The 25,404-nt window shown below is 40.9% G+C and overlaps 1 protein-coding gene across 2 annotated transcripts in view; it reads left to right on the top strand.

The window, feature by feature from the left end:
* Positions 1–25,404, top strand: part of prkar1b (protein kinase, cAMP-dependent, regulatory, type I, beta) — a 201,174-nt gene that overhangs the window by 41,289 nt on the left and 134,481 nt on the right. For both annotated transcript variants that reach the window (XM_043711347.1, XM_043711348.1), the window contains exon 3: positions 17,834–18,004. In XM_043711347.1, the coding sequence (XP_043567282.1) occupies positions 17,834–18,004 (171 nt within the window). The remainder of the gene's footprint in view (positions 1–17,833; positions 18,005–25,404) is intronic.

Below are 25,404 nucleotides of genomic sequence, written 5' to 3' on the forward strand. Positions count from 1 at the left end.
GTTGTCCGCTGTAGTGGTTGGTATATTGGGTCCAGGTCGATGTGTTTGTTGATGGAGTTTGTGGATGAATGCCATGCCTCTATGAATTCCCTGGCTGTTCTCTGTCTGGCTTGCCCTATGATAGTAGTGTTGTCCCAGTCGAATTCACACACGCAGACAACAAGCAACATGAATTCGACTGGGACAACACTACTATCATAGGGCAAGCCAGACAGAGAACAGCCAGGGAATTCCTAGAGGCATGGCATTCATCCACAAACTCCATCAACAAACACATCGACCTGGACCCGATATACCAACCACTACAGCGGACAGCTGAAACTGACAACCGGAAGCGGCAGGGACAGACCACTATAAACACCGGAGGAAACATCAAAGAAGCGCTTCGCAGGAGGCTCCCAAGCACTGATGATGTCGCCTAGCCAGGGTAGGAAATGTTTGCAACAAAAACTTCCAGCTCGGCGAACAGAACCACAGTAATAATTGAATATTATCACTGTTTACAGGTGACAAAAATAGATGGAAAAGCAAACAGTGAGGATGACACGAGGAATTTACAGAATGGAAAGGTTAAGTCAGTGAGCAAAATATAATGTGGAGGGTTGTGAGGTTATGTATTTTGGAAGGAAGAATAGAAGAGATGAATATTATTTGAATGGCATAAGTTTGCAGAAAGCTGCAACAAAGAGAGGTTTGGGGGCCTCTGTGTATGAATCTCAAAAAGGGATGGCAAATGGAATGTTGGCCTTTATTTCAAAGAAAATCGAGAGAGAGAAAATTGGGAGTTCTTACTTAGACTATGCAAAGCATCGGTCATATTACCATGAGAATGCAACAAACAGTTTTGGTCCCCTTTATCAAAAGAATTGGCATTGGCAGTAGTCTCAGGAAGGTTCACCAGGCTGATGGTTGTTGGTATGGAAGGATTTTTTTTCCTGAGAAAAGGTTAGGCTTATACATTAGAGTTGAGTAGAATGACAGAAGATCTGAATTGTAGGAACTAAGATTCTTACGGGGCTTGACAGAATTTATGCACAGAGGGTGTACTTCCTTGTGGGAGTGTTTAGGACTCGAGGGCAAAATCCAAGAAAAAGAGCTCCCCCAAATGTTAGGACTGAGATAAAGAGTAATTTCTTGAGAGGGTTCTGAATCTGTGGAATCAAGGCTGCATCAATGTGTGTTAAAGGCTGAGGCATTGGCGGTAGTCTCAGGAAGATTCGCCAGGTTGATTGCTTGATTTAGCTTCCCCTTTTCCAAAGGTTGTGTCATTCTACAGTCCTGTGGCTGGAGCCATCAACACTACCGCTTCCAGATATCCGAAAATGAATAGGTAAAATGGACATGTCAGACTTCGACTTCAAACCACTTCAAGTCCATTTCAACAAAAAGTCTGAAGTATTATCCCAGAGGCAGAAATATGTGGTTTCCAGTATGGTGCTGAGGAAGTATGTGTTTTGTTTACAGTGCAACCTTTCAGATGAGAGTTGATATTACAAAAACAGATGACATGGTCAGTTGCAATACCTTCAGTGGGACTTTGCATAACAATTGAAGGTAGACAAGCAGGAGGCTGGAAGGACACAGCAGTCACTTGAATTTCAACATCTGCAGTTTTTCGATCATATGCAAATTGATTGCTGCATTCTCTACACTGCAACAATATCAGCATTTCAAAAATACTAAATTGGCTGTAAAAGCATCTGTAAGACAATCTGAGATCACAAGAGGTGCTACATAAATGTAAGGTCTGTCTTTCTTTTAGCACAGATTGAAGAAATATTGATAAGCTACTACAGCTGATAACCTGAATTCTACAGGAAGCATTAGAAACTCTACAGATAATGTACAGAAGAGATCAGATGAACCCAAACAGATACTTGATGCACTTTTAGAAGTGTTATTAACAATCCTTTTTTAAGAAGCAAAATAATAGAATTATAAAGGAAATTTATTTCCATTCTTGTCCCCCAAAATTAACAAAAATGATCAGTTGTTAACAAGTTTAATGAAAATTCCATAATGGCGCCAGAGAACTTTTCCCAAACAAATTAAGAATTAATAACCTGCTATTATATCTTAATTGATTTCAGGTGTGCTCAATGTCTTTGTCACAGTTCCTAATCAAGTAAAACTTTCAAGAAATTCGGAAGTCCACTTGTTGCACGGAGCACACAGTTCACTCCTGAAATCAAGTAGCAGTGGAGGGTTGAATTTGATTTTAGAATTTCATCATTTTAAAATAGACCTGAAAGTCAAGTATTTTCTCAAGTGTATGTTCCCAATACGATGAATTTTAAAAAAGCAGAGTTTGGTTTGGTTCTGGCAAATTAAGTATGGCACTTTAGAGTGTGTTATTATTGGTTATCTGCTAACAATAACCATAACATAATGTGGTTTTAGCTAATTATAGGAAATGTCCAGAAAATATTGATGATAAAAATGGGGGGTGGGGGGGACGCTGAGTGAATTTCACTGACTGAGAAGGGACCGAGAACAGATGGATTGCCTTTTCTCATCTCACAGCCAAGAAATAATGGAGCGATCAGGGTATTTGGAGAATCTATTGTTCAGACATAAACTGAGATTTCCCCTTGGGGAAAACATTCTAGTTTATTCTGGAATTGAGGGGGTTGATTTATGAGAGAGACCGACTAGACTGGGATTATATTGATTGAATTCAGAAGAATGAGGGGGGAATCTTAAACATCTGAAATTATGAAGGTAATAAATAAGATAGACGGAGAGAAGATGTTTCCACTGGTGGGTGAAACTGGAATAAGAGGGCAGAGCCTCAAAATTAGGGGGAGCAAATTTAGGACTGAATTGAGGAGGAACTCCTTCACCCAGAGGGTTTCCTACCCAGTGAAGTCGTTGAGGCTTTCTCATTGAATGGTTTTAAGGCTAAGATAGACAATTTTTGAACCGTTGTGGAATTAAGGGTTATGGTGAAAGAGTGGTTAAGAGGAGCTGAGGCCACAAAATGATCAGCCATGATTTTATTGAATGGCAGAGCAGGCTCAAAGGGCCAGATGGCCTACTCCTAGTTCTCACAGTCTTACGTAAAGCAAATGCATACTGAATGAGAGAAAATAAGTTTTGTAAATAAAAATTAAAAACAATGCAAATAACATATTTCAGGACCAAGATTTAGTTAATTTGTGAGGGAATTGAAGTTAATACAAAGATGGAGTGGGTGAGGACCCTGTGACAGACAGTCAGAAACACCTGAAGGGCGCAGGTGTGGTGAGGACCTCACCTGGCAGTTACCATATAAGGAACATTGGACAAGAAGTGTGGGTGGTGATGACACAGAGGCATTCAGACGAAAAGGTCGATTCATTGGATTGGTTGCAGTGAAGCAAGGATCAATTTCAGAGAAAAGTGTTTGCAGTCTGGTGAGTTTCTGATTGAAGTGGTTAAGGTAATCATAAGTTTGCTAATCATAAGTTTTACCAGTCTACGAATTGCTGGCAAAGTTAACAAAGCTGTCTGTACTCCTGCCTTTTCCTCCAAAGAACAGTGTCAATTTTCTTGTACATATTGTGCCCTACTACTACTACATTCCTTCTTAGACCCTCCTCTGGAATGGTTAACTGCATTATGATGTCATGCTCAGTTAACTCATCCACCCTGTAGTCTTCATTCTCAGTTAACAAGCTGGAAAAAAAACCCTCAAACCTGTTGGTGTATTGACCTCAGGAGCTCTCACCTGAAGTTGCTTGAGCTTTGGAACATGTTTCCTCTGAATCCAACAGGCAATGAACTTCCAAATAATAACTCCTAACTGTGGTACATCACCTGACTTCACCCTTCCAGTTTCTAACCCTCTACCACCACCCTTTCTCTTCTACCTTTGAGCCAGTTCTGTATCCAAATGGCTAGTTCTCCCTACGTTCTATGTGATCTAACCTTGTTAACCAGTTGACCTTGAGGACCCTTGTCAAACGCCTTGGTGCAGTCCATGTAGATCGCGTCCACTACTCTGCCCTTCTCTTCATTCCTTATTGAAAAAAACTCAATCAGGTGAGTGAGACATGATTTCCCACATGCAAAGCCACGTTGACTATCCCAAATCAGTCCTCGCCGATCTAAATACATGAAATCCTGAGGGACAGGATTTACCTCCAACAACTTGCCCTCCACCGATGTCAGGCTCAAAAGTCTATAGTTCCCTGGTTTTTCCTTACCACCCTTCTTAAACAGTGGCATCACATTAGCCAACTTCCAGTCTTCCAGCACCTCATCTGTGACTATCGATGATACAAGTACCTCAGTAAGGGACCAGCAATAGCATCCCTGGCTTCCCACAGAGTTTTAGGGTACACCTGATCAGATCCTGGGGACTTATCCACCTTTTTATGCATTCAGCGCCACCTCATTTGTAATATGGGCATTTTTCAAGATGCCTCCATCTATTTACCCACATTCCATGTCTTCCATGTCCTTATCCACAGTAAACACTGATGCAAAATACTCATTTAGTATCTTCCCCATCTCCTGTGGTTCCGCACATGGGCTGCCTTGCTGACCTTTGTGGGGTCCTATTCTCTCCCTAGTTACCCTCATGTCCTTATTGGTATTTATAAAAACCCTTTGGATTCTCCTTAACCCTATTTGCCAAAGCTTTCTCATGTCCCATTTTTGTTCTCCTGATTTCCCTCCTAAGTATAATCCTACTGGCTTTATACTCTTCTAAAGAGTCACTCAATCTCTGCTGAGTATGCATGACATACGTTTCTGTCTTTTTCTTACCCAAAACCTCAATTTCTCTAGTTATCCATCATTCTCTGCACCTACCAGCCTTTCCTTTCACCCTAACAGGAACTTACTGTCTCTGGACTCTCGCCATCTCACTTTTGAAGACTTTCCATTTTTCAGCCATCCCTTTACCTGCAAACATCTACCCCCAATCAGCTTTTGAAAGCCTAATACTGTAAAAATTGGCCTTCCTCCAATTTAGAACTTCAACTTTTAGATCCTATGTGTCCTTTTCCATCGCTATTTTAAAACTAATAGAATTATGGTTGCTGGCCCCAAAATGCTCCCCCCACTGACACCTCAGTTACCTGCACTGCCTTATTACCCAAGAGTGTGTCAACTTTTGCACCTTCTCTGGTGGGTACATCTGTAAATCCGTTTTTATGATTAGCATTAGTCTGACCATTGTGGCACAGACGGTCTCACACAGGGCAGCTCACACCTTAAATGCATTACCTGGGCTGACATGACATCAATTGTTAAGGTTCACTTGAGGATGTAACTTTTTAAAAAAGTTCTGCGATATACACATTAAAGAACTGAAACCAACATGTTCATTCTGAAAGATGAGAGACTTAACAAACAATCCAGATTTTTTTCAATATATAATTTGTTACATCACATTGTAAACATTTTGCTATAAATTCTGTCTCTTACGGTCTTATATTGCACAAACACTTGATGAAAGAGCAGTGCTCTGAAAGCTAGTGCTTACCAGTAAACCTGTTGTGAGATTTTTAACTTTCGATAGCTGGGGCTGACATTATACTGCAGAGCATTCTTCTATCCTGTAACAATTCCATGGTTTGGTGAAGTTTGATTTAAAAACAGCAGTTTTGAGTCTGGATGCCATTTTGGCGTAATAAATGTATATATGGGTAGTAAAGAGCTATTATCATTAGACTGTTAATCCAGAGACACGGGTCATGTTTTGGGGAACCAGGTTTAAATCCTGCTGTGGCAGATGGTGGAATTTGAATTCAATGAAATCTGGAATGGGATTTGAATGATGACCACAAAACCATTACTGGTTGTTGGAAAAACCCATCTGGTTCACTGGTTTCCTTTTTTAGTGAAGGAACCTGCCCTCCTAATCTTTGACTGCATGTTACTCCAGACTGTCAGTAATGTGATTGACTCTTAAATGCCTTCAGGGCAATAAGGGACATGCAATAAATGCTAGCTTAACCAACGATGCCTTCATTGTGTGAACAAATGTTTTTTAAAAAAGTATTGTTTGACATTTCTTTGACTCTGAAAGTACTTTTTTCCCACAGAACAGCATCAGATAGTCAGTGATCTTATTTGGGTGGAAGCACTTGTGGATGATTTGCTAGTCTATGAATATAGACTAGCAGTGGTTAGCACTGCTGCCTCACAGCGCCAGAGACCCGGGTTCAATTCCCGCCTCAGGCGACTGACTGTGTGGAGTTTGCACGTTCTCCCCGTGTCTGCGTGGGTTTCCTCCGGGTGCTCCGGTTTCCTCCCACCATCAAAAGATGTGCAGGGTCAGGTGAATTAGCCATACTAAATTGCCCGTAGTGTTAGGTAAGGGGTAAATGTAGGGGTATGGGTGGGTTTCGCTTCGTCGGGTCGGTGTGGACTTGTTGGGCCCAAGGGCCTGTTTCCACACTGTAATCTAAATATAGTAGAATAACCCATCATTGACTATGATCAGAATATAGTAGAACTAGGATAGAGAGAACTTGCCAGATGAAGCTGAGCAAGAAAAAAGAAATTAAAGATGACTGAAGTCAAGCATATGCACTAACAGCAAAGGATGTCTCCGTAGTCCTGATGAAATGGGAGCTGAAGTAACGCTGTAACAACCAGCAGACATGAAAGCAGTGCAAGTATTTGTTAGTTTTGTGAAGTACCTAGAAAGAGTTTTGCCTAATTTGTGAAGTGTGAATTTCTCTGCGTGCTCACTGCAAAAGATAATCATTGGTATTAGGACCTGGAACAATAGCAAGCTTTCACTCGCATCAAGTGAGTTGTGATTACAACAACACCAGATATCACAATGTCAGCAATGAAGTCATCTGCAATATGCTAGTGAGACAGGAATTAGAGCAACAGTCCTGCTACAAGGCAACCAGTTGCATTTTCATCCAAAATGGTAGCAAAGTGAGGCATTTCTCAGAGAAGGAACATTAATTCCAGCAAGTAGCACATGCCAGCCAAATTGTCAACATCAGCTCCTAAACAAAGACACTGACTTGTTCAATGATAGACAGAAGTGGGGGACAATGGAATGTCCAATTTTGTTTGAAAGTGATAACATTCATTATGGACTATGCATATGGGAAATGGTAGGTGCAAATAATTCATTTTTTTAAGGTAACTGAGATGTTTGGAGAAATGCATTTATGTATTGTGACTAGTAAACTCTGACCTGCCATGGTCATGTGGCCTCTGTTCTCTGTTTTGAGTCATGAAGGCATAAGTCATTTAAGCCAGCAATGGAACATGAGCATACAATTGGTAACTTCTGAAAAGAACGACATTGCTGAAGCTTTCTGCCTTGGATTCATCAAAATAAATTTCAAATGATCACCAAAGTTTACACCAGAGTGCGAAGGGAAGTTTGCAAGTTAACACCAAGATGTTGCCATGGAAAAAAATTATTAGGTAAATGGAGACTGCCCACGCTATCCGATAACTTAACTTAATTTATTATTGTCACAAGTATTGAGGCAAAGTGAAAAATATTGGCTTCCACGCTTTAAGGCAAATGGACTAGACAAATGCATCAGGGTAATAGAACACAGTGTAGGATACAATGTTATAGCAGCTAAGCAGATGCATAGAGAGATCAACATTAACATTGACGTCCATTCAAAAATCTGATACTAGCGGGGAATCTGTTGTTCGTGAATCTGTTCGTACGTGTATACTGTTGCCTGGTTTCCACCCTCGACAATAATTATTGACCCGGCACAAAGATGATAAAAGTCAAATCTGTATCAACTAGCCACTGTCTTTACTAGTTCAGTTAAAACAGACACACCATTCCCATGTTTGGTTAAGGAAAGGTTAAAAGCAGACATCCAATTGATGCAAGATTAAAATCTATGCGCACACTCAGGAGGTTTCTCTGACGTTCCCTGAATAGTCACTGAAAACTAAGGCTAATACCCAGAAATAGCAGTTCATGCTGTAAAGAATCCTTCAAGTCCTCAATGTAGTCTCTATACTTCCAACCTAATGTCCTCCACTTCAGTGAATGTTGATCTCTGGAATTTACACTGGCTGTCCACCCTAAATCCTTCATTTTTATCTTTTTTTCTGGATCGTCCCAAACTGTGGTGCCTTGCTATTGTTAGTTCTGGCTCATCTGCCGAGCCTGTGTCCTTTTGTTATAGGTTCCAGTGCCCTTTGGCAAGTAATATTACCTCATTACTCTTCCAACAAATATGGATTTATATCTTATGTCACATCCCTTGTCTTCCTCTGAGCTGAACTAGTTTTAACCAGCCGAAGCCAGCAGCTGGGGCTTGAGTTCCTTCAGTTCATAAGTTGCTGACTTTGTGTGAGCAGTCCCTGGCCAACAATACAAACTTTGATATCTTCTGCTTGATGGAAGAGGGTAGAAGAGAGAAAAACCAGGGTGTTGGTCTTTGATTATGTTGGTTGCTTTCCTAATGCAGTGGACGGTCTAAATGAAGAAATGGATGGCAGGCTGGTTGCATGATGGACTGGGCTGTGTTCACAACTGTGTAGTTTCTTGTCGTCTTGGGAAGACCAGTTGCCATGGGATGCTTTCTGTGTGAAACTATAAAAAGTATGTTAGAGTCCTAATTGACATGCTGAGTTTCCTTAGCCACCTGAGGAACTAAAGGTATTGCCGCACTTTCCTGACTGTAGTGTCAAACTGGGAGGATCAGCACAGATTGTTCATGATCATCATTCTCAAGAACTTAACACTCGCCATTGCCCTGCACTTATCCCTGGATAACAAGGACTTCCAAGTCAGACTCCAACTCATCGACTACAGCTCCACCTTCAACACCATATAGTGCCCTCCAGATTAATCTCGAAACTCCAAGACTGAGCTGTATCCTATGCAACTGGATCCTCAGCTACCTGAGACTCTCAGGCAACAATAAGTAAAGACCCTGTATATCCACAACTGTGTAGCCAAATTTTGAATGAACACCATCTACAAATTTGCTGTCAACACCTGATGTCAAACAACAATGAGTCAGAATACAGGGCACAAATAGAGAACTTGGTGTTGTGGTGCACGCTTAATGTTGGCAAAACAAAAGAACTGATCATTGACTTCAGGAGAAAAGGAGAATGGAAACGTGCCCCCATCTATATCACCATAGCTGAGGATGGAGAGAGTCGATAACGGACAATCTATCCTGGAGTTAACAAGCAGATGTGATGCTCTAGAAGGTGCAATAACGCCTCCTCTTCCTCAGGTGGCTTAGGAAATTTGGCATGTCCATAAGGACCCTCTGCAGGTACATCATAGAATGCATATGGCCTGGTATGACAACTGCTCTGCCCATGACCAGAAGAAACTGCAGAATATTGTGTGCAGAGCTCAGACTATGATGGAAGCCAATCTCCCATCCATGAACTCCATTTACGCTCGTTGTTGCAGTGCAAAGTCAGCCAATGTCACCGAAGACTCATATCGTCCTGATAATGCTCCCTTACAACCTCTTCTGTCAGTCAGAAGATTCAGAAGCTTAAATACATGCACCAACAGGTTCAAGAACTGCTTCTTTTCAGTTGTTGTTAGACTAATGAATAGACTCTAACTTCAAATCCTGTTGATCTTGATCTGCACACCTCCTGTGCAGTTGTAACCTGTACGCCTCACTCTGCCTAAGCACCCTATGATCTATATGTCTTTGTTTGTTATGATGTGCTGTACTGCTCACAAAGAAAGCTTTTCACTGTACTTAGGTACACATGATTGCAATAATTTAAATTAAGTCATATCTCGACCATCAGCACTTTTATATCATTGACGCATATAGTGGCATGCCCTCCACTCCACTTCCTGAAGTCAGTGAGCAGCTCCTTTTATTTAGCTGACATAGTGAGATTCTTGGCTTTACACCAGGCCGTAAGCCCATCTATCTCCTTCCTGTATTCTGTCTCATTGATCTGACCTGTCTCATTGATCTGACCTGACAATGGTGGTGTCATCAGCAAATTTGGAGTTGGTGCAGAATTTGGCCGCATAGTTGTGTGTGTATAAGGAAGTATAGTAGCGGGCTAAGTATGCAGGATCGCACACCTTAGTATGCGTATTATCACTGAGAAGGTGTTGTCGCCGATCCTTAACTGACTTTGGTCTGTTGGTCAGGAAGTCGAGAATCTAGTTACAGAATGGAGAGCAGAGACTGAGGTCCCTAGAGTTTGAAGATGAGTTTATTTGGAATTATGGTGTCGAAGGTGGAGCTGTAATCGATATGTAGGAGCCTGATGCAGATATCTTTGTTGTCCAGATATTCCAGGGATGAATGCAGAGCCAGGGAGATGGCGTCTACCATGGACCTGTTGTGCCAACAGTTGACGTGTGAGGGATCAAGGCAATCTGGGAGGCTGGAGTTGATGTGAGTCATGACCAACCTCCTAAAGCATGTCATAACGATGTTAGAGCCACTGGGTGTGTGGTAGTCATTGAGGCATGTTGCATAGTTTTTCTTTTGCACTGGGATGATGGTCAGTTTAAAAAAAAAGTGTCAAGCTTCTTTGCAGACAACCAGTCCCTATCTATGAAGTTTCTTGTGCTATCAAAAATCAATGAGCTTTGTTACAATCTCCGTGTATGATTATAAATTATCATTGCAGCTGTTAGCACACTCAGGATAAATTTCAAAGTAGTCGTCATGCTGAGTCAGACCATTCTCCTATTCCTCATCACCTGAGTTGCAAGTCAATTGCAGTCAGTCAAATGTGGCACTCCTCTTCAAAAGTATAACTCCTCTTCAACAACAAAGACTATATTTAAACAAGGCTGATCTGAACACTGATTATTCTGAAAGAAAGTTGGACAAAAACAAATTATACATATATGTGAATAAATCCAAGCTCATATTGCATCATAATTATATATCAATTGCAATAAAATCTTAGGATGGAAATTTTCATCAGTGGCATCGCAATGACTAATGTGACTGGAGATGTTAGAAAAACTGCTTTGAATGTATGTGTGAACACAGAATTTTTCCCTTACATTTTCTTTCCACTCACTTGACTTCTGCTCACTTTATTCCATTGTAATGCCAAGTTAATTACATTTCTGGCTCATTGTGTGTCTTTTAGACACTTTTTTTCCGGAATTCATTTTGCTTCCAGTACAGAAGGGAGTAGAGCACTGGTTTTGAAGCAAAAAGAAAAATTGCAAGAAGAGTTGCAGCATCAGTGGAGAGCAAGGAGAGTTAACATTTCCGGTCCAGTGACCCTTTTTCAGAACTGTCCTAAGGAAGGATCACTGGACCCGGAAACGTCAACGGATTTCTTGCCACAGATGCTGCCAGCCCTGCTGGGTTTTTCCAGCAATTTCTGATTTTGTTTCCAGTTTCCTGCACCAGGAGTTCTTTTGTGTTTAAAAAAAATCAGTAGCTTCAATTTTTACTGAAATGGGCTTAAGCTCAGTTTTGTTCTTGCCAACGAATGCTTGAAATACAGTGACAACCCTGTGAACAAGGCAAATACATATGATTGAGGATTTACAAAGATGCAATATGATCAGCAATAAAGTTACATGCTATTCTGACTTTGGAAACAGTAATTTCTTTTGTTTCTATTTGAGAGAGTTTGACTACTAATACTTGTAACCCCTGTAATCAAAAACAGTTCTTTTGAGCATCTTTTCTCCTGTCACTTCCACTGTTTCTTGCAACTAATGTTAGGATCATGTGGATTTTTTTGGATCGTTTTAATCTTTGTGATATTTTACACACTATCCTTTTTTTTTGAATTAGACAGCAGAAGACATTTAGAAATTTACAAAAGTTTTTTTAATTGTAATTTTCTTATTGTTTTATAGTCCAAACACCAGTTTTCACCTGGACCCTTGTCCAGAACCCAACCCGCCCTGGGTAAGAACTTTTTTTTGATTCTACATACAAGGTAGGAGCAACAATTGGCTATTTGGCCCTTCCAGCCTGCTGTGCTATTCAGTGTGATCAAGACTATCTGTTTCAGTGCCATATTCCCACTTTCTGTCCATATCTGTTGATGTCTTTAATGACTAAAAGTTTGTCAGACTCTTTCTTGTGTATATACTCACTATCCAGCCTGCACAATCCTCTGTCATAGCAAATTCCATATGTTGCTTTTTACCCTGGTCCTAGAATCGCCAGACAAGGAGAATCATTCTCCCTATATCCAATCTGACTAGCCACTTGGAATTTTATACATTTTCAATCCGATCCACTGTCATTCTTCTAAACTCTAATCAACATGAGCCCAGTCAAACAAGTCTTTCCATATCAGACAGTCTAGCCATCCCTTGTATCAGGCTAGTGAACCTTCATTGTGCTTCATCTCCAATAACTATATCCTAGCTTGAGTAGTGAGATCACACCTGTGACTAGTACTCCAGGTGTGGCCTTCCCAAGACGCTGTATGTGTGTAGTGAGACTTCCCTACTTCTGAACTCAAATCCTCTTGCAATGAAGGTTCAACATATTATTTGCTTTCCTAATTGCTTGCTGTACCTGCCTGTTTTACTTCCATTGTTTCGTGTCCAAGGACGCACAGATCTTTCTGTACATCCACATCGCCCATTCTGTCACCATTTAAATAGTATTGCACCTTTCTGAAATGTCAAGTGTATAGCTTCACATTTATCCAGATTATTGCATCAACTATGTGTTAGCCCACAAACTGAATTTCTCTTTTGCCCTAAAGTTTTTATTCCATCCTTCTCAAAACTCTGAATCCTACCTCGTTTTGGGTCATCAGCAAACTTGGAAATATTGCATTTGAACCCCTCACCAAAGTCATTTATAAATGTTGTGAATAGCTGAGGCCCAAACACTGAACCCTTTGGGACAGCATTGGTCACTGTCTGCCACCTGGAAGAAAAGGCATTTTTTTCCCCCACTCTGTTTCAGTTTGGTAACCAGTTCTTAATGAATGCCAATATATTAGTCCCAACCTTGTGTACTTTAATTTTACCACTAGCCTACTTTATCGGATCTATCGAAAGCCTTACTGAAAGCCAAATACAACTTATCAACTGGTTTCCCTTATCTATTCTATTGGCAACATAGTCAGAGCTCCATAGATTAATTTATTATGATTTTTGCTTCATAAACTCAACTTTGATATGTTCTGTAATGCTTTGGAAGTAATCAGTTATCTCGATTTTTAAAATAGATTTGAGAATTTCCTCACTCATGATGTTAGGCTTACTGGTCTTTTTCTTCTCTCCCTCCTTTTTGTAATGAGCATTACATTTGCCACTCTCCAATCTGTGGAAGCTGTTCCACAGTCTATACATTTTTAGAAGATGACCTGCAATGCATTCAATATTTCCAAGGTCACTTTGTTAAGTACTCTGTGATGCAGGTTGTCAGGCCCTAATGAATTGTCAGCCTTTAACCTCATAAGTACATTTTTTTTTTCTTAAGCTTATACTGGTTTACTTCCGTTCCTCCTCTCGGTAGACCTTTGGATCCTTCGCATTTCTCGGTAAAGTTGTGTTCCAAAATATATACGTTTCATTCTTCTGCCATTTCTTTGTTGCTTATTATAATTTAGCCCATTTCTGACTGTAAGGGACTGACATTTATTTTTGCTTATCTTTTTGTCTTTATGTTTTAGAAACCGACTACCAATTAAACAAAACACCCAGTTAACATTATGATGAACGCAGAGTCAGGAAAGAACTGAGGTCTTAGATATTTTAATTAATCTGTTTGGACATATTATGATACACCTCCAGAGCAGGTGGGTCTTGAACCTGTACCATCCGGCCTACAAGTCGGAACACTACCACTACACCACAAAATCCTCAATTACTCAGCGCTTTTTTTTGATCCGGAGATACTTTTATACACCACTGCTTTTTTTGTTGCCCAACCATCAAATCACTGTTGCTTTTTATTCCCTTGTGTCAGGCCCTAATGAATTGTCAGCCTTTAACCTCATAAGTACATTTTTGATCCGGAGATACTTTTATACACCACTGCTTTTTTTGTTGCCCAACCATCAAATCACTGTTGCTTTTTATTCCCTTGTATCTTTCCACTACTGCAATATCTGTTTCTAACTAAATCCCCAATTTACACGTAAAGACCGTCATGGGCAGTATAATTACATCAGAATTGGGGGAAGCACTGCTCTTAAACACAGAAGTCCAATGAATGTTACCTGCTGTCAACCAACTCTGGTGCTGATCTGTTCGAGCCATACGGGGACTAATCTGTCTAATTCTGACCGTTCTACTCTCTTTGTAAAATAAGTTGTACTCTTATAATGGCACCTAGATAGAAAAAGAACATTTCATATTCTCACGATTATACAGAGTATAACCTTCTGCAGATTTTCGGTAGAGGCAATCACATAAGGTGAGGACTAATATCTACCCACTTAAGCTGAGATTTCTTTCAGCATCTACTTTAAGATGGTTTGATCTAACTGAAGGCATTTTATGCTTGTACATTATCTCTTTTTAAGACTGATTGCTAGATAGATAATGAATGTAACATTTCAGTGGTTTGGCTATTTTATTCCCCTTTTTTTGTATATGGTTTCTCCTAAGATTGTGGACCAAGAGAATGCAGTGTGACTAATGTCAATGAGATCAAGGTCTGGTGATTTCAACAAATAATTCAGGAGTCAAAAATATGATTCAGTTTTCAAAGCCAATTGTGTACTACTGATTTGAAAGAGATTTTATTCTAAATCTAATTTACTTCGATATTAGCTAACTTTAAAACTATTACACAGTTAAAATTGGGCCCTTGGTATTAGCTGTGGTACGGTTGTACAGTTTTGTTTGAGAATTAGAGATTTATGGTGCTGAAGCCCATTTTGAGTCATAGAGCTGTACAGCATGAAAACTGCCCCTTTGATTCAAGATATCCTAAATTAATCTAATTCAATTTGGCAGCATATCCCTCTAAACCCTTCCTATTCATAGACCCATCCAGATGCCTTTTGAATATTGAAATTCACCACTTCCTCTGGCAAGTCATTGCATACACGCCCATCTCTGCATGAAAATGTTGCACCTTCAGTCCCTTTTAAATCTTTCCCCTTTCACGTTTAAACCTATGCCCTCTAAGTTTTGAACTCCCCTACCCTGGGGGAGAAGACCTTGTTTATTTACCCACTTCACACCCCTCATGACTTCATAAACCTCTATGAGGTCACCCCTCTGTCTCTGACCCTGCTGCCTATTCAGCCTCTTCCTATAACCCAAAGCCTCCAACCCTTGAGAATTGAGTCTTTTTAGCAGACGTATCTGGGTTATTTTGGGAATGCAATATTGTCATCAGGCATTGCCTTTTGAATGAGGTAATTAACCAAGGATCAGTCGGCGGCTAGTACTTGTCAGAGTTGAATAGGGTAATAATTTCTCGACCAGCACTTTGCGTAGGAAATTGCTGCTGCCAGTGTCTACAGTTTAATAGCTGGAATAATTGATAATAGCCTCAGATGAGGAAAGCAGGTTGTATAAATCCAAGTCTTTCTTTCCTTTGTCTGTACAACCTCTCAAATCATGTAGTTTGGAGCTTGTTGCCATGAAAAGGGTAATGATGCAGTCAAGAGGGTATAGTTCAGATTCATTTAACATGTTGTCTGGTATGGAAAAAATACAAATGCAAAGAAGATTCTGAAAAGTGGGATTTTTGGTGAGAGCAGCTAAGATTATACAAAGTTAAAAATCGCACAACACCGGGTTATAGTCCAACAGGTTTAATTGGAAGTACTAGCTTTCGGAGTGCTGCTGCTTCATCAGGTGGTTGTGGAGTACAAGCTTGCAAGACACAGAATTGAGAGCAAAGGTTTACAGTGTGATGTAACTGAAATTATACATTGAAAAAGACCTGGATTGTTTGAGTCTCTTGTCTGTTAGAATGACCATGTTAGTTTCACTTCTTTCATATGTAAATCGCAAAACTTTTTTTAAAAAAAAGTTATATTCTCAGGTTAACTGTAACAATTGGTGTCAGCCCAGATAATGTGTTGAAGGTGTTCACCCCCTGTGTGATGTTGTCTGTGCCATAATGTTTAGATTGATTCTAATCTAAAAAATGAGTTAACAGTCTTACATTGATTCATGCAGTTGTTGAGCAAAGTACAATGTAACTCTGCAAGTACAAATTGGTGTGTGTGTGTGTGTGTGTGAAGGGGTCTAAGTCTGTGAGAGGGTGCATGTTGGGAGTGTGCAGAATGCCTTGATAGCAGTTTTTGAATTGTACACAAATGGAGAAGAGTACTTGGAACAGACTGTTTTCAATAATTTGACAAGTCTAGAACAAAGCAAACATGAATTTAAGACTAAATGGAAATAATTGAAGACCGATTGTGAACTGTTTTACATGATTGACCTTAAACTGGATTGCACTGCCTGAGTTAGCAATTTAAAGCAGAAAATTTGTGAAGAGAAGAATGTAGTTACATCAACAAGAGAGTAAAGAAATATTGGAACGGAATTGGCTCAAGGTGCCAAATTAATTTTATTTCTAGGGCTACTTTGTGGCTACTGAGTCACAGTCTTTTCTTTCTCACTACATTCTCCTTGTTCCTCCAACTTGCAATCTTTTTACTCATCTCTCCTCTGCATCATTCCCCTGCACATGCTTAAAGTTGCCTTTTGTGCCTCCCAGTTTATAGTCACCTTGCCCTCCCCTTGTAGACTGCACCTCCAGCCCTGGCTAGCATAACACCCCTTCCCAATAAACCTTGCTGACAGCATGCTAGTTCCCAGTCATCATTGCTATTCACTTTCCAAACTGCTTACTGCTGTTTTAGGCTGTTTCAGATTCCAGTTTTGCTTCCGATTGGCTGTTTCTCATGAGTGAGCCTAAAATTGAAGAGACACCTCCTCTGTGGTTCTGTTTGAATCACAAATGGGGCAGCTTTGCTCTAAATGGTAACTCTGTGATGCATTTATTCAAATCGTAGAATCACAGAATCTTTAAAGTATGGAAAAAGGCCACTGACCTATCGAGTCTGCACTGAACTTCCAAAGAGCATCCCACTCAGATCTAGCCCCACCCTATCTTCATAACCCCTCATTTATCATGGTTAATCCACTTAGCCTGCACATCCCTGGACAATGCAGAACAACACAGCATAGCCAATCCACCAAATGCCACAAATTTGGATGGAAACCAGTGGAAACCCTTACAGACGTGGAGAGAATGTGCAAATCCCGCAGTCACCCAAGCGTGGAATCAAATTCTGCTAACCACTGAGTCACTGTGCCATTGTGGGCATTTTGGGAGCTTAAAATGATGAGCTTTGTGTGACCACTTTGTGCTTTGAGGACTGACAGGTGCAAGGCATGAGCAGTGCTGCTTGTATTTGAAATCATTGGTTGGGATGAAAGGTCTGTTTCTGTCATAATTTCTGGAGAGGCAACAAGAATCGATGCATTATTGATTTTTTGATTTCTACTTTATTGTCACTTGTCTTCAAGTACAAAAGCATGGGATTATAATGAAAGGTTTTCCATGTCACCAAGCACAGGGCCATCTTAGACACAAAAACTTGGGTATAAGGTGGAAGGAAATAAGGAACAATGTTAAAAGTTAACCATCACAATTACTTTTTGTAAAGCATAAAACAAAGTTAAAAGTTAAACATGACTTTTTTTGTATAAGTTGAAAAATAAGAAATTAAGCTAAAAGCTAAAAGAGGTTGTGAATTGAGGCACAATTGGTAACCAAAACAAAGGACAAGAAATGACTGTCTTGTTGCTGAATGGCACAGTAACTGCTTTATTCATTGTTATCTAAGATTATAGAGTTTTCTATCTTTACTGTTTTTTGGAATATGAGAAACTCCATTGGACCACTTTTTGATCTATTTTGATAAAGCAGATTTTCTTATGAAAACGCCTTTTTTTCTCATTTAATTGTAGGAAGAAGGAAAACAAATCTTGGCTCGCCAGAAGTCCAATTCTCAGTCAGACTCTCATGATGATGAGATCTCACCACCACCTCCAAATCCTGTTGTAAAAGCAAGACATAGAAGAGGTGGTGTCAGTGCTGAAGTATATACTGAAGAAGATGCAGTATCCTATGTTCGAAAGGTATGATATATTTCATCAGATAATGCAACTTAAAGTTGATGGAGTATTATTAGTTTGATTCATAGATGAGCTGTTTTGAAATATTTTGATATTTTGACACAGTTCTTCAAATTTTTACTTGGAGAAAGTTCTGTGGGGGTGAGTGCTGAGCCATTCCAGCTTGTGATTTCTTTTGATAATTTGGGCTTCAATGTAGACCATGTGATGAAGGGTTTCTGGGTGACACACTAATTGGTAGGGTTGTAAGTACTAAGGATAGCTGTAAACTGCAGGAGGAAAACAGCAGACTGGTCAGTTGAGCAGAATATGGTAAATGGAATAATGTGAGGTAATGCACTCAGAGGGGACTAACAAGGCAACGGTTACATTTTGAATGGTAGCATGCTGGAATGTAGTGAATATCATTGTGTACATATTCACGGATCCCTGACGGTAGCAGGGTAGATAGACAAAGTGGTAAGAAGGTATATAGCATACTTACCTTTATTAGTTGGGACTTGGAATACAAGAGCAAGTTATGTTAAAATGATATAAAATGCTGGTTGGGCCACAAAACAAGATTCTGGATAATCCAAGATGGAGGCTGTGAAAAGTTTCTGGCTGTAACAGCTCCTTTATTGAGGTATTTTAGCTGTTGGAAGTGATTTCCTCGAATTCCAGGAGCAGCAATTACTGTTCTATATGCTGCTGCATTGTTTTGGAACTTTTGGAAAAAGAAAAGTCAAAACAATAACAGTTTTAAAAGGGAGAAGAACAAAGGAAGCACATGGTGAAGTCAGTGCAGGAGAGAGAGAGAGAGAAAGAAACTGACACAGCAGTGAACCTGCACAGTTACTGCCTTTGCTGTTGAAATTCATGTATCGCTTGACATCTGAGTGTCTGGGAAAATTAACAAACAGTGAAATTCACAACTGATCTTGGAGGAACTATTGGTCGAAGTTCACAGCACAGAAGCAGATAAGTCAATTGTTGTTTTTAAGTGGGACCTACAGAACGTCTGCAGTAGTGAGTAGAGTGGGTTCATTCTTGAGTATATGTTTTTTGAGATATGTTGTTGATTAAACTTAAAATATAAGCCATAACTATTAATTTAACCTGGGGCCGTGTTTTGTAGAGGAATAAGACGGTGCTATTTTCTGGGTCTGTAGATTGTGAAGGAGCAAAAATGGCTTTGAGTAGAGTGATATGCGCTTCTTGTCAGATATGGGAGTTTAAAGAGAGTTTAAGGGTCACTGTGAATTATATCTGCAATAAATGCTGTTGGTTACGAATCTTATCAGATCGAATGGATCGGTTGGAGAGACAGTTAGAAGCAATGAGGAATTTGCAACAGCAACTGTATGTGATGGATGGCAGTTATAGGAAGGGGGAAAGTCTCAGATACAGTCACAGAGATGGGTTAACTCCAGGAAAGGTAAGAGAGGTAGGCAGCTAGTGCTGAGCCTTCTCTGGCTATACCCATTTCAAACACATATGCTGTTTTGGAAAATGTAGGGGGTGATGGATTCTCAGGGGAATGTAGCACAAACAGCCAAGTTTCTGGTATCGAGACTGGCTCTAATGCAATGAGGGGTACATCGGGTTCCAAGAGATGTTTCTGTGGCCAGCAGCGAGAAATCAAAATGGTGTGTTGCTTCCCTGCTGCCAGGATTAAGGATATCTCAGAGGGTGCAGAATATTCTCAAGGGGGAGAGGGGCCAGCAAGAGATCATTGTCTACATTGGAACCAATTACAGAGGAAGGGAAAAGGTTGAGATTCTGAAGGGTGATTACAGAGAGTTCGGCAGGAATTTAAAAAGGAGGTCCTCAAGGGTAGTAATATCTGGATTACTCCTGGTGCTACGAACTAGTGAGGGCAGGAATAGGAGGATAGAGCAGATTAATGCATGGCTGAGGAGCTGGTGTGTGGGAGAAGGATTCACATTTTTGGATCATTGGAATCTGTTTTGGGGTAGAAGTACAAGAAGGATGGTTTGCACCTAAATTGGAAGGGGACTAATATATTGGCAGGGAGATTTGCAAGAGCTGCTCAGTAGGATTTAAACTAGGAAGGCGGGAGAGGGGGGACCCAGGGAGATAGTGAGGAAAGAGATCAATCTGAGACTGGTACAGTTGAGAACAGAAGTGAGTCAAACAGTCAGGGCAGGCAGGGACAAGGTAGGACTAATAAATTACATTTCAATGCAAGGGGCCTAACAGGGAAATCAGATGAACTCAGGGCATGGTTAGGAACAGGGACTGGGATATCATAGCAATTACAGAAACATGGCTCAGGGTTGGGCAGGACTGGCAGCTAATGTTCCAGGATACAAATGCTCCAGGAAGGATAGAAACGGGGCCAAGAGAGGAGGAAGAGTGATGTTTTTGATAAGGGATAGCATTACAGCTATGCTATGAGGGAGGATGTTCCCGGAAATACATCCAGGGAAGCTATTTGGGTGGAACTGAGAAATAAGAAAGGAATGATCACCTTATTGGGATTGTATTATAGATCCCCTAATATTCAGAGGGAAATTGAGAAACAAATTTGTAAGGAGATCTCAGCTATCTGTAAGAATAATAGAGTGCTTATGGTAGGGGATTTTAACTTTCCAAACATAGATTGGGACTGCCATAGTGTTAAGGGTTTAGAAGGAGAGGAATTTAAGTGTGTACAAGAAAATTTTCTGAATCAGTATGTGGTTGTACCTACAAGAGAAGGTGCAAAACTTGACCTACTCTTGGGAAATAAGGCAGGGCAGGTGACTGAGACGTCAATGGGGAGCACTTTGGGGCCTGCCACCATAATTTTATTAGATTTAAAATAGTCATGGAAAAGGATAGACCATATCTAAAAGTTGAAGCTCTAAATTGGAGAAAGGTCAATTTTGACGGTAGTAGGCAAGAACATTCAAAAGCTGATTGGGGGCAGATGTTCACAGGTAAAGGGACAGCTGGAAAATGTGAAACCTTCAGGAATGAGATAACGAGAATCCAGAGAAAGTATATTCCTGTTAGGGGGAAAGGAAAGGCTGGTAGGTATAAGGAATGCTGGATGACTGGAGAAATTGAGGGTTTGGTTAAGAAAAAGAAGGAAGCACATGTAAGGTATAGACAGGATAGATCAAGTGAATCCTTAGAAGAGTAGAAAAGAAGTAGGAGTATACTTAAGAGGGAAATCAGGAGGGCAAAGAAGGAACATGAAATAGCTTTGGCAAATAGAGTTAAGGTGAATCCTCAGGGTTTTTACAAGTACATTAAGGACAAGAGGGTAACTAAGGAGAGAATAGGGCCCCTCAAAGATCAGCAAGGCGGCCTTTGTGTGGAGCCGCAGAAAATGGGGGAGATATTAAACGAGTATTTTGCATCAGTATTTACTCTGGAAAAGGATATGGAAGATATCGACTGTAGGGGAATAGAAGGTGACACCTTGCAAAATGTCCGTATTACAGAGGAGGAAGTGCTGGATGTCTTGAAATGTATAAAGGTGAATAAATCCCCAGGACCTGATCATGTGTACCCAAGAACTCTGTTGGAAGCGAGAGAAGTGATTGCTGGGCCTCTTGCTGAGATATTTGTATCATTGATAGTCACAGGTGAGGTGCCGGGAAACTGGAGGTTGGCTAACGTGGTGCCACTCTTTTAAGAAGGTTAGTAAGGACAAGTCAGGGAACTATAGACCAGTGAGCCTGACCTCCGTGGTGGGCAATGATTCCGACTGTTGGAGGGAATTGTGAGGGACAGGATGTACATGTATTTGGAAAGGCCAGGACTGATTCGGGATAGTCAACATGGCTTTGTGCATGGGAAATCATGTCTCACAAACTTGATTGAGTTTTTTTTTTAAGAAGTTACAGTGAGGAATGATGAGGGCAGAGTGGTGGACATGATCTGTTTGGACTTCAGTAAGGCGTTCGACAAGGTTCTCCATGGGAGACTGATTTGCAAATTTATATCTCAAGGAATAAAGGGAAAACTAGCCATTTGGATACAGAACTGACTCAAAGGTAGAAGATAGTGTGGTGGTGGTGGAGGCCTGTGACCAGTGGAGTGCCACAAGGATTGGTGCTGGGCCCTCTACTTTTTGTCATTTACATAAATGATTTGGATGCGAGCATGAGGTACAGTTAGTAAGTTTGCAGATGACACCAAAATTGGAGGTGTAGTGGACAGCGAAGAGGGTTACCTCAGATTCCAACAGGATCTTGATCAGATGGGTCAATGGGCTGAGAAATGGCAGGTGGAGTTTAATTCAGATAAATGCAAGGTGCTGCATTTTGGGAAAGCAAATCTTAGCAGGACTTCCACACTGAATGGTAAGGTCCTAGGGGGTGTTGCTGAATAAAGACACCTTGGAGTGCAGGTTCATAGCTCCTTGAAAGTGGAGTCGCAGGTAGATAGGATAGTGAAGGCAGCGTTTGGTATGCTTTCTTTTATTGGTCAGAGTATTGAGTACAGGAGTTGGGAGGTCATGTTGCGGTTGTACTGGACATTGGTTCGGCCACAGTTGGAATATTGCGTGCAATTCTGGTCCCCTTCCTATCAGACACATGTTGTGAAACATGAAAGGGTTCAGAAAAGATTTACAAGGATGTTGCCAGTGTTGGAGGATTTGAGCTATGTGGAGAGGATGAACAGGGTGGTGTTGGAGGCTGAGGGGTGACCTTATAGATGTTTACAAAATTATGAGGGGCATGGATAGGGTAAATAGGCAAAGTCTTCCCAGGGTCGGAGAGTCCAGAACGAGAGGGCATAGGTTTAGGGTGAGAGGGGAAAGATATAAAAGAGACCTATGGGGCAACTTTTTCACACAGAGGGTGGTCAGCGTATAGAATGAGCTGCCAGACGAAGTGGTGGAGGCTCATACAGTTGCAACATTTAAGAGGCATTTGGATGGGTATATGAATAGGAAGGGTTGGGAGGGATATGGGCCAGGTGCTGGCAGGTGGGACTAGATTGGGTTGGGATATCTGGTCAGCATGGATGAGTTGGATTGAAGTGTCTGTTTCCATGCTGTACATCTCTGTGATTCTATAACTGGAGTAATGCATGCAGTCCTAGTTACCATATTCTAGAAAGGATGTAATTGCAGAGGAAATCTAACAGAACACTGCAGGGGCTGAAGGTCTGAGCAGTGAGCAATGATTGGATATGCTGAGGTTGTTTTCCTTAGAGCAGTAAAGTTTGAGAAGGGACCTAATGAAGGTGTTTAATATGGAGAGGCACTGGTTGGATAAGAAGGCACTTTTTCCATTTATGAGAAGAATCAGTAACCTGGGGGCATAGATTTAAGTAAAGAAGTAGAAATCTAGGAGGAGGCACTTGGGGAGGTTGAATATCTGGAGCTCTCTGTTTGAAAGGGTGGTGAAATCAGAAACTCTGATAATATGTAAAAGGTATTAACATGTCGCTTGCATTTCCGTATCATCCAGGTCTACGGGTCAAGAGATGAAAAACAGGATTTATATAGTCAAATCTTTGACACAATGGCTTGAATGCCTTCTGTGCTGTAAATGTTGACGACTTAGTGTGTTTGGTCCACAAGATAGCAAGAAAAACAATGCTTATGTATTTGGAAAGGCAAGGACTGATTCGGGATAGTCAACATGGCTTTATGCGTGGGAGATCATGACTCACAAACTTGATTGAGTTTTTTGAAGAAGTAACAAAGAAGATTGATGAGGGCAGAGCAGTAGATGTGATCTGTATGGACTTCAGTAAGACGTTCGACAAGGTTCCCCATGGGAGACTGATTAGCAAGGTTAGATCTCATGGAATACAGGGAGAACTAGCCATTTGGATACAGAACTGGCTCAAAGGTAGAAGACAGAGGGTGGTGGTGGAGGGTTGTTTTTCAGACTGGAGGTCTGTGACCAGTGGAGTGCCACAAGGATCGGTGATGGCCCTCTACTTTTTGTCATTTACATAAATGATTTGGATGCGAGCATCAGAGGTCCAGTTAGTAATTTTGCAGATGACACCAAAATTGGAGGTGTCGTGGACAGCGAAGAGGGCTACCTCAGATTCCAACAGAATCTGGGCCAATCGGCTGAGAAGTGACAGATGCAGTTTAATTCAGATAAATGCGAGGTGCTGCATTTTGGGAAAGCAAATCTTAGCAGAACTTATACACTTAATGGTAAGGTCCTGGGGAGTGTTGCTGAACAAAGAGACCTTGAAGTGCAGGTTCATAGCTCCTTGAAAGTGAAGTCGCAGGTAAATAGGATAGTGAAGAAGGCGTTTGGTATGCTTTCCTTTATTGGTCAGAGTATTCAGTACAGGAGTTGGGAGGTTATGTTGCAGCTGTACAGGACATTGGTTAGTCCAGTGTTGGAATATTGCGTGCAATTCTGGTCTCCTTCCTATCCGAAAGATGTTGTGAAACTTGAAAGGGTTCAGAAAAGATTAACAAGGATGTTGCCAGGGTTGGAGGATCTGAGATATGGGGAGAGGCTGAACAGGCTGGGGCTGTTTTCCCTTGAGCGTCGGAGGCTGAGGAGTCACCTTATAGAGGTTTATAAAATTATGAGGCGCATGGATAGAGTAAATAGGCAAAGTCTTTTCCCTCGGGTTGGGGAGTCCAGAACTAGAGGGCGTAGGTTTAGGGTGAGAGAGGAAAGATATAAAAGAGACCTAGGGGGTAACCTTTTCATGCAGAGTGTGGTATGTGTATGGAATGAGCTGCCAGAGGATGTGATGGAGGCTGGTACAATTGCAACATTTAACAGGCATTTAGATGGATATATGAGTAGCAAGGGTTTGGAGGGATATGGGCCAGGTGCTAGCAGGTGAGACGAGATTAGGTTGGGATATCTGGTCAGCATGGACGGGTTGTACCGAAGGTTCTGTGTCCATGCTGCACATCTCTATGACTCTGACTCTAAATCAAACCCAGTTATCAGGTTTCTTATCAAAAGCTAATTTGTGACTGTACTTTGGCTTTCAGAGGTGTATTTTGTCCTGATTCTTTTTAGAACAAGAAGTTGAGACAGATGTAGAACGATCTGTTCCAAGTCAATAAAGTAAACAGCTTGTGTGGCCTTTGGGATTTTTTGTTAAAAGTTGGAATAATGGAAGCAGCATGAATGAATGGAGTCAGGCTCCCACAGAACCAGGGTTTCAGTTTAGCTTTCAGTGGTTGCGGGGGCCTTGAAGCTGGACGTGGATGTTCTTATTTTCTGTTACAACTAATAGCAAGAGTTCTGTCTGCTGTGAGAATTGCATGTTAAATTTTTTTTACTGAATTTGCCCTTGCCGAGCGTGTGTTTATGGGATGTTACTGTATTGGAACAGTTGCTGTTTAGTTGTTAAATAATCTGTTATTCTGTTAACTTTTCCAATGGAGTTGTTATTCTGATTTCTATTTTTGTTTTGTATTTAACTATAGGGTTAGAAGAAAGTGTGTTTGCTTAAAGCTGTGT

This window comes from Chiloscyllium plagiosum, chromosome 21 (assembly GCF_004010195.1).
Source record: "Chiloscyllium plagiosum isolate BGI_BamShark_2017 chromosome 21, ASM401019v2, whole genome shotgun sequence".
NCBI classification, from domain to species: Eukaryota; Metazoa; Chordata; class Chondrichthyes; order Orectolobiformes; family Hemiscylliidae; genus Chiloscyllium; species Chiloscyllium plagiosum.